This window comes from Cervus canadensis, chromosome 16 (assembly GCF_019320065.1).
Source record: "Cervus canadensis isolate Bull #8, Minnesota chromosome 16, ASM1932006v1, whole genome shotgun sequence".
NCBI lineage: Eukaryota > Metazoa > Chordata > Mammalia > Artiodactyla > Cervidae > Cervus > Cervus canadensis.
Genome location: NC_057401.1, coordinates 31,724,709 through 31,743,365, shown reverse-complemented (window position 1 = coordinate 31,743,365; position 18,657 = coordinate 31,724,709). Strand labels below are relative to the sequence as shown.

The 18,657-nt window shown below is 39.7% G+C and overlaps 1 protein-coding gene across 3 annotated transcripts in view; it reads right to left on the bottom strand.

Annotated features, from left to right (window-relative positions):
- C6 (complement C6) overlaps positions 1-18,657 on the bottom strand; it is an 83,123-nt gene that overhangs the window by 15,258 nt on the left and 49,208 nt on the right. For all 3 annotated transcript variants that reach the window (XM_043489169.1, XM_043489170.1, XM_043489171.1), the window contains 7 exons: positions 17,894-18,016; positions 12,563-12,729; positions 10,927-11,152; positions 9,619-9,790; positions 8,962-9,073; positions 4,891-5,023; positions 3,799-3,987 (listed from right to left, as the gene is read on the bottom strand). In XM_043489169.1, the coding sequence (XP_043345104.1) occupies positions 3,799-3,987; positions 4,891-5,023; positions 8,962-9,073; positions 9,619-9,790; positions 10,927-11,152; positions 12,563-12,729; positions 17,894-18,016 (1,122 nt within the window). The remainder of the gene's footprint in view (positions 1-3,798; positions 3,988-4,890; positions 5,024-8,961; positions 9,074-9,618; positions 9,791-10,926; positions 11,153-12,562; positions 12,730-17,893; positions 18,017-18,657) is intronic.

The following is an 18,657-nucleotide window of genomic DNA, read 5'->3' as shown; positions in this document are numbered from 1 at the left end:
TTATGGTGGGAAAAAAAGAAGTAGAAAAATGAAAACAGCAGTTATCCTCTTTTTCCATGAATCTAAGAATAGTGGAAAAAGAGACATTAATCAAATAATCATAGTGATGAGTTTATAATTAAAAGCTGAGATAGGTATTTGGAAGAAATATGATTTCAGGAGACCATATCCGCAAAAAACAAAACCTGAGAAAGGCAAGGAAGATTTATAAGGAAATGATGCTTGTGCTAAGATGAGCAATTGAATACTGAATATGAGGAAGGGAGATTAAAGTAGACTGAAGAACATGGGTATATTATGTGCTGAATGCTGTGCTCAATTGCTCAGTCATGTCCAGCTCTTTGTGACCGCATGGACTGTAGCCTACCAGTCTCCTCTGTCCATGGGGATTCTCCAGGATACTGGAATGGGTTACCATGCTCGCCTCCAGGGGAACTTCCCAACCCAGGGATCGAACCCAGGTCTTCCACATTCCATGCGGATTATATACCCGCGTTGCAGTAGGTATATTATATACAAGGGGAAATCCTGGTTATCTTTGCTTATATTGAGCTCACCCAAAGAAGCTTTAGACTGGTTGAATTAAACTTGGAGCTGACATCACGAGCCTCCTGGATGAAACACACGTCCCTAGGCTGGAGCTGACTAATCAGGCATCCATATGGCCACAGTGGCCTCTATAAGCAAGTAACTGACAAAGGAGGGAAGTAGAAAGGTGTATCAGGCAGGAGGTTTGGTAGGGAGGCAGGTTTATGTTAGAGGCCAAAATAAAGATTTTTTAAATGGGTACATTTTCTTCTTTGCTGCTCTGCATTTCCATTCCCTACTATTCTCCTCTGTTAGGACCCTCATTCTATCTGGTGAATTTGGCTCAGAGTTTTCATGAACATGGAGGCCTATAACTGCTGCTAAGTTCTCAGATACTAAGATTTCCATTGACATGGACTTGTTTTCTTTGGTGTCTTGTGTGGCTATGCTTCTTTGGCTTTTGTAAATAAATCCACACTTACTCAGGTCAAGGAGGAACTCTAAGCTATACATTTCCAAAGAGCATCAGTTTTCAAGCACGCAGAGCTTTGCTCCCTGCCTACCAGTTTGACGTCATCAGTGACCACATACAAGGATTCTTTGCTCCCTCACTAAGGGTCAGGTGGAAGCCAGAACCGGCCCTCAGCTGCTCACACTTTCAGCCCTGCACAATTTGTGAGCAACACGGAAATGAGAACATTGTAATCTTTAAAGAGTGATGAGGGCAAGGGGATCTTTGGAGGTGTTAATTCCTTAGAGGAAGGGATAAAAATGACAGGGGAGTTGTTCAGCATCTCATTTCTTCAGGAAGCAAAATTCTCTTTCACATTAAAAGAATTAAAAGTCTTTCTGGCCAACCAATGACCTGGACATCTCTATATCACACATCTCCTGCCACATTGAGAGGAAAGACGTTCAGTTTTATTGATGACTTTCTTTTTCTGTGACTCCTTTCATTGATCTTCCTGCCAACGTTGTCGGAGAGAAAGTAGATGAGATGGAGTATTTCTTTCTTTTATCTCGATGTAGAGCATTTTGTTATCTCTCAGTTTGAATTATAATGGCAATTTCTTTTAAAAACGTGGAGGGGTGTGTCTTTGTGTATACATATGCTGTTATTTGTATAAAGAGAAGGATCTACCTAAGATGCCCAGAGAATCTTAATTTTGTAAACTGTGTGGTCCCCAAACACATTCATCTCTCTGACGTGTATGATCAAGAATCAAGTGAAGCTAAGCCATAATACCAACCTGAAGTTCTCACAGATTTCCATATGATCTCTTTATCAATAGTTTTAAGGTTATATAACAGTTGAAAAGTGAAAGTCACTCAGTCGTGTTCAACTCTTTGTGACTCCATGGACTGTTGCCCACCAGGCTCCTCTGTCCATGGGAGTCTCTAGGCAAGAATACTGGAGTGGGTTGCCATTTCCTTCTCCAGGGGATCTTCCCAACCCAGGTACTGAACCCAGATCTCTTGCATTGTAGGCAGATTCTTTACCGTCTGAGCCATCAGGGAAACCCATGTGACAGATTAAGTTTCCCATTTTCCTTCAGACATTATAAAAGCACAGAACAGGATAAAGAAGGCAAGGTAGCAGAGAGCTTGAAGAATTAGCAGGGCCGCTTGTTCGACCCAAACTGTCTGGTTTTGGCTCTAATTTAGCCTCTCTTTGCCTTTAGTTTTTTCATAGGCAAAATAGACCCAATCATATCTGAGCTCAGATAAACCCTCCAGGATTCTCTGATTAGAAGTGAAACATAACTTGAACATGCATGCTGAGAAATTTGGAAGATATGAAATAGTTGAAGCTCCCTTCCAAGTAACCAACACGCCAGACTAATGGGAGTTCTCAGCTCCTCCTGCTAGCTGCCTGTCAGACCCTGAACGTCCAGCTTTATATGTTCCTCTCTTTCACAGCTTCACTCTTCTGCACCCACCAGTCCAGTTATAGACTTACCAAGAGTCAGTTATATTTGTTTCCAAGACTATTTATGTCATTTCCTATTGTAATTGTGCAAGTTAATTAAATATATCAACTTACATAATATATCAAACTTACATATAAGTTGATAAACATGTCAACTAATAAAATAAAAAAGGAAAAATTATTTTTATAAAAACTAAGTTAAAACATTGAATAATTTTAAATGGTTTGCAAAAATGTTTTTCTGAATTAATTGTGGATGAAACTACTGTAAAAGAACAAGGAAAAATATATATAAGAAATTTAAAGCATTTTCTAGTCAAATTTGCTGCAAAAGTTGCCTTTAAGCCTTCACCTCTCTTCAAAACAGTAATTCTCAACTTTGGCTGTATCCAGGTTAACTCAGAAAGATTTTATATAAACACAAATACTGGCCCTCCTAGCTCAACGACATCAGAATCAGGGAAAGGCACTTAAGTAGAGGTGTTTCTTAAAGAAGTGCCTTACTTGGAGTTTAAAACTTATTATTTTAGAGAAATTAATATGGGATAGCAAATTCTATCTATCCCATAGATAGCAATCTATCTATGGGATAGATAGCAAAATTGCTATCTATGGGATAGCAAATGATGAATTTGGGATTTGTTTTATTCAAGAAAGAAATCTTGGAACTCAAATCAGGAGACCCTTTAGGAAATAAGAGGTTGGGCCTATGTTAGAAAATTGGTGAATATTTGTGTATTTCTATGTTCTAAATTAAAAATAATAGGCTCCCAGTGGCTCAGCAGTAAAGAATCCACCTGTAATGCAGGGACTGCAGGAGATGTGGGTATGATCCCTGGGTCAAGAAGAACCCCTGGAGGATGAAATGGCAACCCACTCCAGTCTTCTTGCATGGAGAACCCATGGACAGAGGAGACTGGCGGGCTACAGTTCAGTTTTGCTACAGCAAAAAGTCAGACAGGACTGAAGCGACTCACCAAACAAGCAAATAAGTTAAAATAAAATGTTTAATTAATTAAAAAGCAGTGTGTATTATTTTTTTGTCACTCTCCACTTGAGCTAAAATTTCAATAAACCCTCAATTCTGATCTTGTTATATGAGAGCACTTGTGCTGTATCAAAATATCAAAGTATTAGACTGGAAAATAAAATTGACTGCACTCTCCAAGATTTGAAAGTATCCACTTGACCAATAGCTACTTATGTGTTGCCTGAGCTCGACACTGACTCATGGTGAAATACAACTCAGCCCATCATAAGCAATAGCATCTCTGTGGATGCTACACCGATAAATCTCAAAGGACACCACCTTAGCAGACCCCAGGATCCTGAGCTGTTACCTTTTTCACAGCTGAGTGAGTCCGAAATGGGTGGTGTCCAGGAATCCCCACTGCATGTGTACCTCGATGGCCCATTGACAACCAAACCTCTGGGACAGGTTAGCTGAATGGAGTCACCAATTTTATATAATGTCTGAAATGGTGACAATGTCAGGCCTTCCGGCACTGTTGGCTTGAGGCACTCTGTCCCTGCAGAGAGAGAAACATTTCAGATGCATTTGGTGGAGCAGAACACTCAAGGGATACAGACAGATTTTGTGCATTCCAAGAAATGATTTTAATGTGATTGACCACATTGATTCAGTGTTAATGCTGCCTTTTGAGCAGAAAAACGGGGGGTTGAGGATCCCAGGCTTCCACTGAGAAACTGCCTTTAGTTCCATTAACAGAAGACCTTGCTAAGGAAATGATTTCAGATACTCGTACCTTTCACTACATCATCGGGACATTTTCAGGAAATAATCTTTTTCACTCTTCTCCCCAGTGAGTTTTCCCGAAAGCAGGTGTCTGCACTGTGGGTAACACAGAGGCAGGATATTCTAATTGACACTGCTCTCAGCTTTGTGTCATGGTATTCCATAATAACTCTTTGGAGTCCCCATCGGAGCCTTGTTTGAATCACATTTTGACTCTGATGAAGCACGGGTATGTGTGGAGTCTACAAACCTTTGCTCTCTTTTCCAGCAAAGGATGCCAATGAGTTCCAAGGAGAAAACTGCATTTCACATGACATGCCATCTCTGACACGTAAAGAGTTAAGCATCATTTCCCTGGGACCCATTAGCTTGTATCTCTTTGTACACTGGGCCAGGCTGATGTCTGTGGTTGGATGCAGTTAGCAGAAGTCCCCAGTTTCTTTTTAAGCACAAGCCTCACAATCCAGCTAACACACAGGGGCGAGAACTAAAATATGAAGACAGTTTGAAATCTAATTTTAGCAAACGAATCCTATTTTCAGTTTCACTAAATCTTTTCACCAGAGTTACTGAAAAATGGTAAAATGTACTAATCTAAGGGTGTGACTTTGTTTTATTTCTTTTGGGCATGTTCATTCTTTATCAGAGTCCCATAGGGGGTCTGCCCAGTTCTCACGTTGGCATTCCACGTCTCCTTGCCTCCAGGTCCTGTCTGGTAAGCATCTGAAGTACTGGTATCCAACAGCTTTGAATCCAGTAAAGCATAATATTTCAACTTCTTCTCCAACTGAGTACTGTTTCTTTTCATTCTAGAATTAAAACCGAAATCAGCACATTACTAATGTTATGAATAATATCTTCAAACACCTCAGGGCCCTCCTAGATATTTTCTGTTCCTTCATTCCTGTATCAACTCAGAGTCTGCTGAATTTATACTTCTAAATATCTCTCAAAGTTCGCCCCTTTCCTTTGCCATCCTCACTGCCTTTGCTCATGGTACATATTATCTCTTACCACAACCATCTACCTGTCTAACAACTAACTAGTCCCTCCTCTAATCCTTCTTCCATATTGCCACTTTAAATTGATTAGAATATATATATATTTACTTAATAACTTACTCTGTCTGTATATGTGATGGCTTACTATTGCAAGAATAAGAAAACTATATACATATCCTGTAGTGGCTATAAATTGAATAAGTAATGTATTCTACATATGCAGCAAATATATGCAATTGCTATGATAACAAATTGACTACAAATCATTTGAAAATGTTCCTAATAACCTATTGGGCATTACATATTTTCCCAGTAAATGTGTAATTAAAGTGCAACTATTGGCATGTCGGAGTTCACTAAAAGGTTTTAAGATAAAGTGGATTTTATATTCTTAACTTGGAATATGAAATTTAACCCACTTCCCCATCCTCACCTCTTGCCATTTCTTCCCATAGAATCTGTGCTCTAGGAAAACAAAGGCCTCTAGGCATCTACCAATCTTTTCACATAATATCCTCTTTCATGCCTCCATACCTTTATTAGCCATTTCCTCTATCCTCAACATCTTCTCTCTTCCATTGTCCTGAGACCCAACTCAAGTAGAATTTCCTGTGTGGGAAATCTCTTTCATTTACCACTTTCATCATGTATATCATCCTTTCAGTTTTGGAGAGAAACTTGCACAAAGTTCTATTTTATGTTTATCCCATTTATCAGCCCCCCCACCACCCAATGCTTAAACTTGTACAAGCTCTACTTTATGTTTACCACATTTATCAGCCCCACATCTATGCCTGAACGGTATTTCTTCTACCAGATCTCTGCCTCACAAATCTTTATGTGTGTGTTAGTCACTCTGTCAAGACTGACTACCTCTTGGACTGTAGCCTGCCAAGCTCCTCTGTCTATGGGATTCTCCAGGCAAGAATATTGGAGTGGGTTGCCATTCCCTTCTCCAGGATGTCTTCCTGACCCAGGGATCGAACTCCTGTCTCTTGCACTGAAAGCAGATTCTTTACCATCTGAGCCTTACACAGGGCTTGATAACCATGCTGAATAAAGTGAAAAACACTCTCCTTCTTAGGAAGACAGTATTGCAACAGTCTCTTCTTACTGAATGGGAGGCAAGTACAAAGAACTGACTAGGAAGTTATTCTCTGAGAATTGAAGATGGGAATTTTGAGGGAGGTGAAAGTTCAATTATCAACCTTTGTTACTATGTGGCCATGTGATTCAACTTGTCTCCCAGAAGATGATTAATTTTCTGAATATACAAAAGAGTATCCCATCATTGGTTATTATGGATATGGCTGTGTTTCCAAGGGGAATGGCAAGATGAATATTATTAATGATCTGGATGTTTTATTCAAAGGCTGCACATTTTCCTTCACGATCATTCTGAAATGTTATTGTCACAAGCTTCTGCTTCATTTCTCTTATGAAGCTAGAACATGTATGCTGCAGCCATCAAGCTTTGGTCAACACATCTGCTAGACTAGTTTAGCAAGGGCCTCTATCCAAAGCCACTGTCACTTTCCTCTGGGGTAAGTGCCTTTGGTCACTAAACAGATATCTTCACATGCAGTGGCATGATTGCTCTAGCCTGGAATGAGGCATATCTGCCTTTGACTCCATAAAAGGGGCATTTTGCTACTAGGAATTCTAGAAGGTGCTCATTAGGAAAGTCAAAATTGTCTTACTTTTGAGCAAAAACTATTGTCAGGTAGGAATTAGGTCTTTAATAAAGAGTAAATTGAAACAAGGAGTGAACTTATTCATAGAAATGGAAACATATATTCTAATTTTGTGAACGGTCATTAGAATAATGAATCACTGTTTAAACCTTTTGTGTGTTTTTAAAATTAGAATGTCAATCATTTTAACACTTTATGTAAGCAACTGACGCAAACAGATTAAAAATTATTTAGAAATCTGAACCTGACAAAGTGTAATTTTGAGGATAACGTTGAAAAGGGCAGGGATTGGCAAACTATTTCTATAAAGGGCCTTGAGAGTCAATTACAGGCCAGGTAGTGTCTGTCACCTTGTGCCACTATTGCACAAAAAAAGTCATAGTCATTATGTAAGCAAAGGAATGTAGTTGTGTTTCAAAAAACTTCATTGGAAAAAGGAAGAAAAGGGCCTCTCTGGTGGCTGAGTGGTAGAGAATCCACCTGCCAATGCAAGGGACGTGGTTGGACCCCTGGTCTGGGGAGATCCCACATGCCCTGGAGCAGCTAAGCCTGAGCACCACAACTATTGAGCCTGAGCTCTAAAGCCTGGAAGCCACAACTACTGAAACCTGCACACTCTAGAGCTTGTGTCTCAACAAGAGACACCATGGCAATGAGAAGCCTGTTCACCACAATGAAGAGTAGGCCCTGCTTGCTGCAACTAGAGAAAAAATGGAGCAACAACAAAGACTCGGCACAGCCAAACATGAATAAATAAATACTAAAAAAGAAAAGAAAAAGAAAAAGAGAGGGCAGACCAGATTTGGCCTGTGTGCATAGTTTGCTGATCCCTGTCCTAAAGGATTTGTTCCCAAAGTGCGGCTCCCCAATTAGCAGCACCAGTATTACACGAGATCTTGCTTGTTATGGAAGTTTCTGGGCCTTGCTCAAGACTTTGGAGTTTGAGAATCTCTGGTTCTCCAGTAGGGACTAATGAACATTCAGTTCAGTTCAGTCGCTCAGTCATGTCCGACTGTGTTGTGACCCCGTGGACTGCAGTCTGCCAGGCTTCCCTGTCCATCACCAACTCCTGGAGCTTGCTCAAACTCATGTCCATCGAATTGGTGATGCCATCCCCTTCTCCTCCTGCCTTCAATCTTTTCCAGCATCAGGGTCTTTTCTAATGATTCAGCTCGTTACATCAGGTGGCCAAAAACATTACTCCCCTCCAAAATATTTCTCCCCCTTCATACCTCTAGGCCTAGCACCTTATACATGAACAGAAGATGAATGAACAGGGAAGATATATTAGTGCAGACACTGTTCTGTGGATATTTATTTGCTGGCTTCAGAGAATCGAAGGTTATTGTTCTTTAATCATAAATATGATACAGGTGGAAACAGATTAAAGGCTTTGTTGGGTTTAAGAAAGGTAAAATTTCTTTTAAAAATGTAGAATTGATTAAGGCACATGCCTCCTGTGATCAATTTTAAGTATTATGTATCTCCTGAAAATTTATATCTAAAGTCACAGAACTGTCTAACAAAAAAGTTGCTCTTAATCATAGAAACATACAGTGGTTTAAAGAAAAAAGATAAAAGGTAATAAAACTTTGATTGCTTAAGAGTTCTATAGGTATTTAGCTTAATAAATCATTATGGGCTCAACACCACCTATGTTATAGTCAAACTACTTTGTTTCCCTGATAATATGCCTTAGATAGGGGGTTAGTTTGTTCAGATGCAGAAATAAACAGTCAGATCTTAGTTGTAGACTCTTAGAGAAGTCATCCAAACCATTTTCCACTCACATAAATGTGTCATCAGCACATGAGTTAGTGCCAAGGAGCACAAAAGACCCTGCCATCCTTTGGTCTAACAACTAAATATGAGGACGTCTTCAGGGAATTCAAGAGGGGAAGTGGTGGAAGCTTTCTAAATATTACCTTTTTTACCTTTTAAGTCAACAGGTTATTAAACTAAGGAAAAAATAACTCCACATAAAAGAAAATGCATGCTTCCTAAGTTCTGCTTTTTGGATTCTAAATCTAAAGTGAAGGTCAGGATGCTTACCCGGATAAATCCATTTTCTGGAGGGACTGGTTGAGGACACCCTGAATCTGATTCTAATTCAGGGAGATCAGTTTCTTTCATGTCTTCATCATCACTGATGCATGGTTGTCCACTAAAAGGGAAAAAAAAAAGACATATATAATAAAATAAATATGTACGCATACTTAAATATCTATGTATGTATATATATGGATACATATATCCATATATACACACACACACACTTTAGAGCATGTTAAGTTGCTTTAATTGTGTCTGACTCTTTTCAACCCCATGGACTGTAGCCCACCAGGTTCCTCTGTCCATGGGATTTCCCAGGCAAGAATACTGGGGTGGGTTGCCATGACCTCCTCCAGGGGATCTTCCTGAACCAGAGATAGAACCTGTGTCTCTTATGTCTCCTGCATTGGCAGGTGGGTTCTTTACCACTAGCGCCACCTGGGAAGCCCATATATATATGTATATAAAACAGATAAAAAAGAGAAAATATTAGAGAGGAAAAGGGGTAGTAGCAGATCAAACACCTCATTGATACGTTGGAATAGGTAAAATTCTAAGTATTTCGTTACTTAGCAATAAGAAAATAAATATAGTAAGTCTCTAGTAGCGGGGGAGGGGGATGCCCACTCTCTCCGGTAGCCGTCTTTCCATCCTTACTCGTTCTGCATTATGGAGAAGGTGCAGTGCTCCTCTTGCCGCCTCTCCCCCTCACAGCGTTTTCCTCCTTGCTGAGGGGCAGGGTTGTTGCATTCTCGGGTTCTTGATCTCCTGTAAGTAGCATCACACGAGCTCCAGGAGGACCAGCAGCCCCAGTTCCCGTCCACAGCATCTGGAAGACAGGGACATCCACCCACCGATCTCAGCAGCCAAGAGAACTGGGGCTTTGAAACCAGGCCAACTTGGTTGCCTCGAATTTTAGCTGTGGGATCCTTTGCAGCATATCATAGGGTTGTTGTCAGGATTAGAAGAAATTCTCTGTGTAAAGGGGCTGATACATCATCTGTTTTTACTTTCCTGTTCCCACAGGAAGAATAAAATGGCAACAGCTCTGAATAATTTTCAACTATCAGCAATGTGTCACACAGTACATATATGCATACATCTATGTATACATATTAACGTCTTCTGAAAAGGATATATATCTATCTAATATATATATTAAAATACATTTCTAAAGGTAATAGACTGTATTCTTACTCCCATGACACATCCTCTTTCTAAAGAGGATTAGAGGTAGCCATGAATATATCTTAGTCCAGTATGAAAATTTTGGTTGTGGCTTAATTTATCCCTTATTACAAGCCATCCTTATTCTACATTATAACACATAAGAAACTCATAATATCAGTATCATATAGTTTACGTTATAGTATGTTTTTTATTTTATTTATCTTATGTTATAGGCATTGTGCTGTATATTTCATATACATATGTTGTTGTTTAGTCACTTCAGATGTGTCTGATTCTGTGTGACCTGATGGACTGTAGCCTGCCAAGCTCCTCTGTCCATGGGATTCTGCAGGCAAGAATACTGGAGTGGGTTGCCATTTCCTTCTCCAGGGGATTTTCCTGACTCAAGGATCAAACCTACTTCTCTTATGTCTCCTGCATTGGCAGGTGGGTCTTTACCACTAGCACCACCTGGGAAGCCCATAGACATATACACACATATATAACTTTCGAGTGTATAGTGGCCTTATCCCCATTGCATGGAAAACAGATTGAGGCACAGAGAGGTTAGGTGACTTTTCCAAGGTCACACAACTGATAGGTTACAGCTGAGAGTCACGTCAGACTGTTTGACTTTTGAGTCTAATTTTCTCCAGGCCTAACTTCCTTGTGAATTTGCATAATGTGGAAATTGCAAGGACAATTTTTGTTTTGTTTTGCTGTTTTCATCAACCAACCTAGAATACCTCTGGGAAGGGAGAGCTTCCTGCCTCCTAGTAAATTACTGACACTTACTAGATTTGTAATCCGGGGAGCGTCTCTCACAGTTCTCGCCATAGGTGCCGCTCTGGCAAACACACAGACATTCAGTCCCTGAGAGCACGGGGCGGCCATTGTTAGGGCATCGGGCACACTGGCAAGGGTCAAACTTGGCTGCATATTCTTGAAAAGCTCTCCTCAGGTTGTTCCGTCTTGTCACTGCACAGGGGATGTTTCTGACCAGGTCTGTGATGGGAGCAAGCTAAGAGCAGATGAGAGGAGGAAGCTCCAGTCAGAGTCACCTCATTGGCATATGTTGACATTACCACCCAGTTCTAGTGAAATCAGAGGCAAGACCTGGACAATTGTATGCTTCAAAACGATTATTGTAGAATACGGCATATCTGTCTATTGAACCACTAGAGAAAAGCCCTCTCCATGAGGGAAGGGGAGGACAGGGAGCTTCTTCCCTTCTATCCTGGGTAGACCAGCTGTCTTCAAGATTAGCTGGCTTCCATTGTCCTTAAAGTATAGCAGGTGTAATGGACATGGAGTTTACTCTCCCTGCGCTTCTACCATGGAGGAAGCCTCAGATGAGGTGTCATTATGAGAATTTACATCCTCTTACTTATTAAGCATCAATGTCTGGAGATAAGTGACTAGGGTCAGGCAGCTCAGGAATGTTTTGCTGAAATGTCAACAAGTTTGACTCAAGGAGAAAGATCTGGGAAGAGTGAAGAGAGGCTTTCTGTGTTATTTGTTTTTCCAGGGACAACATTATTGGCTTTTGGTGAACCAGGTGAAAAAATGTGGAGAGAAAAAACAGAGAAATGAACTTGCTGGTAGAATCAATAGAATTACAATAACAAATATGGAGGCTAACACAAAAATCAAGGGTCATCAACATTTTAAAACCCCAGAGGAATGACTCTCTATGCAGTGTATGACTCACAAGTGCCCAGATGGATGGCTGGACCTCATTTTCCTACCATAACCTGTAGAATTCCAAATATCTTCACACTGCATGTAAATCATCCTGCTTTCATGATGATTGAATTCCTTTATTTTCATTTGAATGAAATGAGCCGAATAGCTCCTTCAGGGGCTTTTTAAAATGTGCTTATGTTCCAGGCAAAACTGGTTTAAGTGGCATGTGACTGATTTGTGGACAAAGTATTTCAGACATAATAAAAAACACCCTTTAATGTAATTACAACAAATATAAGACTGGTAAATTTAATCAATGGTGATAGAAACAGAAATTCAAATGGATCTAAAATCTCATATATCCCACAGAGCTATAAATGAAGATTTAGGAGTGCTCAACTAAAGAATTGCAAGAAAAATATAGAAATCGAATGTATTATATACATGGGAAGATAAAGAGCACTACTCTAGGCAAGTTTAGGCAGTTTTATGCACCAAATTCCCTCTTCTGGTATTTTATGTATGCTAGGAATTCTAAATGCCTTACTACAGAATGCTTGTTCGAACAGCAAAAACAAGAGATGTGTAATTCAATGTTTTTAAAAAGGGTATATTGTGCACGCACACCAAAGAAACACATTTCTTTTCTCATCTGAGAAGAAAATGGAAAAGGAATTCTGTGATGCATAGTTTGGGCTGCCAGACAACAGCTTTAGCTCTTACCCATAATGCTTTTCAATCTTACCGCAAAGTCGATCACAGAAGGATTTTCCTTCACTGATTCTAACCAGTCAGAAAATGTCCTCTCTTCCGGACCAGAGCTCCCTTTCTCCCAAGCCAAAGCCGCCGCATACTCACTCCTTCCGCCTTGAACCAGCGATATGGATTTCTCTGATCCCTGCATAAAGGAACCTGCAAGGTATTTCAAGAAAATGACTTGTTTAATTTTACTGCAAATTCAAACTTGAAAGTAAAGCCTATTTGCACAGGAGAAAGAAGCAGATGGCAGAACCTTGTAGCTCCATTAAGTCAGCTAAGTGAAAGCTCTGGAGCACACCTCCTGTCCCTAGAGGGAGTTTAATAATAGAAATGATAACCATAGTGCTAACAGCTACCATTTATTAAGCAACTCATGTATGCCGGGCACTCTACTCTCATTATTCATGTAATTTTCGTAACAATCCTGAGAAGTAGGTGTTATAATAAACATGGACTTCGAAGCCAGAAGTAATTTGGCCTGGAACATGTGGTTACTAAGGAGGGAGAGTGGGTGGGATACAGATGTAACCCAAGGCCTAAGGACTCTACCTATTGCTCTTTGATGCCAAACCTCCCACTTTTGACTTATATAAGCATATGTCTTGGGCCCCAGAATAACATAAACCACATGGTTTCTGGCACCCATTCAGCGGACCACCATGCCATAAGTGACTACAATTACAGAAAAAAGGTGATAGAATGCTTTTAAGCTCAAAGATAGGAGTAAAAATACAACTAACCAAAGGGAAAAATTAAATGTAAGAGTTGGCACAATGTTGCTTTAGAGGTAATACATTTACTGTATATAGCAAAGATCTTTTACATACATTTTCAGAACAATTCCTATTAACTAATAGTGTCTTTAATATGAGTGTGTGTGTGTGTTCAGTCGTGTCCGACTCTTTGCGACCCCATGGACTCTAGCCTGCCAGGCTCCTCTGTCCATGGAATTTTCCAGTCAAGAATACTAGAGGGAGTTGCCATGTCCTTCTCCAGGGGATCTTCCTGACCCAGGGATCAAACCTGGGTCTTCTGAGGCTCCTGCATTGGCATGTGGATTTTTTACCACTACACCGCCTGGGAAGCCCAGTGGGGTGATAAGAAATTGTAATGAGAAAATCAAATGGAAAAGAGGTTAGTGAAATGGGTAATAGTTAATGGCATTGATTTGGTGTCTGTTCTGGAGTATCAGTAAGGTTCAGCCATACCCCTGTTTAGAAATTCTGCAGTGAGAGAGACTAGGATGATTAAAACAATGGATGAAATACTCTCTCTATGAAAAAACTATGGTCCTTTTCAAAGTGAGCTGCTTAAGAGGGATACAGGAAGAAAATTTTAGAGGGTTTTTTTGCATTTTTTATATGAAATATGAGAGAAATCATTATTTTCCAATATAGCATATACCTATTGACAGTGATTCTGACTTGCTAGATTGATATCATATATGTCGTAAGTGGAATGACACTATGGTAAGAGTTATATATGATAAGCTTGGGATCTTGAAGAAAGAACTAGAGTTAAGTCTATTTATTATTCTATTAACTACTATGAACAGAACACTTACAAGTGAGTAAATGGCTTAAAAAGATTCCAGAAAGAAAATTCAGACTGAAGATGATACCTATAGTGCAAACATAAGCAAAACAACTAGTAGAAGGAAGAACAGATACTTCTGTTTCTTATGCAAGCTTCTCATTGTCACAACATGAGTTTGACACCAAAGCTGCCTCAAAACATATCAAAAGTTTCAAGGAGTTTTATGAAGTGTTATCACTATGATATGCGATCAAAACCAGGGGTTTCCTAGTGATTCAGAGGTAAAGAGTACACTGCAATGTAGGATAGTCAGGTTCGATTCCTGGGTTGGAAAGATCCCCTGGAGAAGGAAATGGCAACCTACTCAAGTATTCTTGCCTGGAGAACCCCATAGACAGAGGAACCTGGCAGGCTATAGTCCACGGGGTCACAGAAGAGTTAGACTTGCCTGAGAGACTCAACAACAACTCTGATGAGCCAGATAATGAAAAATTCTGTTTTATATAGACTATCTTTTGAAACTAGCTCAGGGTTAGAAATAGACATATCTATATTCTTAAGTGTGCTTTTAGAAAACAATATAAATACATCTTAGTTTTTAGGCAAATTGTCATTGTGATTGATAAATGTTAGTTGACAATGTGCTATAAACCAGGCACTAAAAACTTGGGTTGGAGAGTTGACACAATTCAGGACTATTAGTGACGTGTAAGCTGGTAGGATGGATGGTTGGGTTGATTAATCGGTTTGGATACTACTGCAATAGTCTCTGGTTTTGCAGTGTCTTCATGTTATTCCTAGAAGCTGAAAACTGTGAGTTCATTTTGGACATTTTTCTCATCTCTATGTTGGATAGATTTTACAGTTGAGTAGTTTTTATTCATTGAGTACTCAAGAATGAACATTTCCAGAATGCTCTCATGTTTTGAGATGTCTTTCTGTTATGTTTACATATGAACACATTTTCTTTTCTGTTTTAGAAGTTTGTGAACATTCCTCTATTGTCTTAGCATTGCATTTTGTCAGTAAGTCTGATGCCAGCCAGATTTTGTTGTTATTCTATAGGGAAATTGTTTTTTCAGCTAAGGTACTTGAATTCATTTTAAAAATCTTTGAATTTAGTTAATTAGCTAGAATTTGCCTTGAAATTGTATATTTGAACCATATTTCTGATACAAATAATCAAGACAAATTTCATCCTTTCTTTCAGGGACCCATTCATATATTTACTTACTTATTAAAATAGTTTTTCGTTTCTTGGGCTCTCTATTTCAGGAACACTAATTCCTATATATTAAATTATATTTGTCATTCTAGTTCCATTAGATATTCTTTAATAATGGTTAATATCTGAATTTTTCTGCATTTATTATGAACTACTTTAGATCTTTCTTTTATTAATTTTACTTTCAGACAATTATACCTTGAACTTTCAGTGTCTATTTATAACTATAATGGTGATTCTTTTCAATATTTGTGTCCTTGTACCTTAGTTTTGAAATCTTCCTTTTCAGTTAATTCTTATATTTAATCTTTCCAAACTCTGAGGTCTTGATTTATTGAATTCTCATTCTTATTAAGTTATTCTATGGCAAGACAAACTGGTATAGAATCTGTATATTCTCTGGTTTACATTACTAGGTTGATTGCATACTGCCCTTTTTTTGGCTGTAATACAAATGTGTAGTTATCAAATCAGCTCTCATTTTGCTTATACTGAGCATGGGCTTCCACATGTAAACCATCAATAGCCTCTGATATTTAAAACTATCTACTTATTGTTATAGTAAATATGATATTATTATCTATTCCTTGGCTGTCCCCCAGTGACAATATAAGCTTCATATTTTGGGAGTTTCTGTGATTCCCTTTGTTCTGAGCAGAAGTAGTAATCAGTCAGGAGAAATAAGGGAATAAGAAAATTTTACACAGAGAAGGAGTTATTTATAATGACAAGGCACAGTAGAGAGCATGACTTATTTAGGAAAGAGAGGCAGAAACTTAGCTAGGCAGAAAGTGAGGCAGGAACTTATCTTCAAGGCTGTGTGAAGCCATGACATGTTTAAGGCCTGAGTGTTTCATGATAAGATTTGCCTTGGAGAATATTCCTCTCACAGAAAATGTGTAGAATAAGGCAAGACCAGAGGCAAAGGGACCAGTGGGCAGGCCTCTGTGGTAATCCAAGTTGGAAATGATGAATGAAAGGCATGTGCAAGGAAATGAGGAACTGGGGAGAACCGGGAGAAATATTAAGGAGTAGGAATGATTGCTTCTTGCATGTAGAGGCAAGAAAGCGGGAGGGAGAAATCAAAGACAGTGTTCAGGTTTCTCACTTGGTTGTCTGAGCATTTTTAGAGCTTCTGTGCATGCGTCTGACTCTTTGCAACCTCATGGACTGTAGCCTGCTAGGCTCCTCTGTCCGTGGGCTTTCCCAGGCAAGAATTCTGGAGTGGGTTGCCATTTCCTCCTCCATAGGAGGTTCCTGACCCAGGGATCAAACCTGTGTCTCTTGCATTGGCAGGCAGATTCTTTACCATTGAGCCATCTGGGAACCCCCCCTCTTAGAACTTATCAGTCTGTGTTTTTTTTTAAATTTAAGTATAGTTGATATACAATTTTGTGTTAGTTTCTAGTGTACAACAAAATCATTGTTTTATATATATATGTAAATATTGGAGTAGGAAATGGCAACCCACTCCAGTATTTTTGCCTAGAAAATTCCATGGACAAAGGAGCCTGGTAGGCTGCAGTCCATGGGGTTGCAAGGAATCAGACACAACTGAGCACACATATGTGAATATATATATATTTTTTTTTTCATAGTCTTTTCCATTATGGTTTATTATAAGATATTGAATGTAGTTTCTTATGCTATACAGTAGGACCTTGTTGTTTAGCTATTTTATATATAGTAGTTTGGGTCTCTCCTGGTGGCTCAGCTGGTAAAGAGTCCACCTGAAATGCAGGAGACCCAGGTTTAATCCCTGAGTTGGGAAGATCTCTTGGAGGAAAAAATGGCAAGCCACTTCAGTATTCTTGCCTGGAGAATCCCAAGGGCAGAGGGGCCTGTTGGACAGAGGAGCTACTGTCAGTTGAGTCACAAAGAGTCAGACACAATTGAGTCACTAGGCACCCCTGCACACATAGACTAGTTTGTATCTTCTAATCCAAACCCCTAATTTATCCCTACCTCCACTTCCCATTTGATAATCATAAGTTTGTGTTCTATGTCCATGAGTATGTTTTGTAACTAAGTCCATTTGTATCTTATTTTAGATTCCACATATGAGTGATATCATATGTTATTTGTCTTTGCCTGACTTCACTTAGAATGATAATCTCCAGGTCCATTCATGTTGATGCAAGTGGCATGATTTCATTCTTTTTGATGGTCGAGTAGTATTTCATTGTATATGTGTACTACATCTTCTGTATTTTTAATGGTTGTCTATAGGTATTCTTACTTTGTAAACTCCTTGAATGGAAGACCTAGTTCATATCCATCCTTACTTAGCAATGTCTAGTACTGGGTTTGGCCCATAGGAAGAATCAATAAATGTGCATTCAGACAACCCAAATAGGAGATAAAGAAAATCCTAACCAAGTCCCGTTTTGAGTAGTACCAATATTTGATTTGCTCCCTCCATACCACACATAGGACTCTGAGGCAGATAAATGAAACTAATGAAATAGAAAAATAGTGCAGTCACAAGTGCAATACGGTACTTAAATTATTGCCAGTCAGAACCCACTAGGTAAGCTGCTAAGAAAGTACTGTTACCTTCGTATTTCTCTGACAGTTTGTTAGTGGTGCACCGGTGTTCCACTTTTGTTTTTTTAAAAAAAAGGAAGCGTTTCTTTGTTTCAATCCGGATACAATTCTTGGCTTCTTCCTTTGTTAAACCTGGGAAATAAAGTATAAGAAAAAAACCCTGAGAATGCACCCTGGAGAATTCAGAGAAGAGCACGAGACTCTGAGCACTCGGGAAGCTTCAGGTACTCTGTACCAGCACCCAGCTCCTCTGCTGCCCGTGAGCTCGAATGAGTAATGGCTTTTACTCCAAAGGCGGTTCCTCACAGGCCATGGGACACCCTGAAGAGGAGAGGTATTTGTGAGTCCCTGCCATCTTCCCTGTGGGGACCATGCTGGCCTCTTTCTGCTGTCTGCACACAATCAGCCTCTAAGCTTGCCCATGCTGTTGGCCACCGCCCCTGCACAGCAAATCAAGAGATGGACACCGGCTGTTTGGTGCCCCATCGTCGGGGGGCACCGTTCTTTGGGGGCGGCAGCTGATTCTGTGAGGACTGAGTCCGTTTCACTTCTTCCTGGGTTCACCACCTCAAACGTAAGTCTCGTTGGTCACCTCTCCTCCCCTGAACACTCATTCCCATACTCATCTAAGCTTCCTCTCCCTGACTTGGCCATTCACTCTACCCCTACCTCCAAAACCCTTTCGTTTTGCCTCAGAAACTCTGACTTCCTGACTCACGAACTCTTCAGTGTCCTCTGGGACTGCTCACTCTTTCTCCTTATCTTAATTCAAG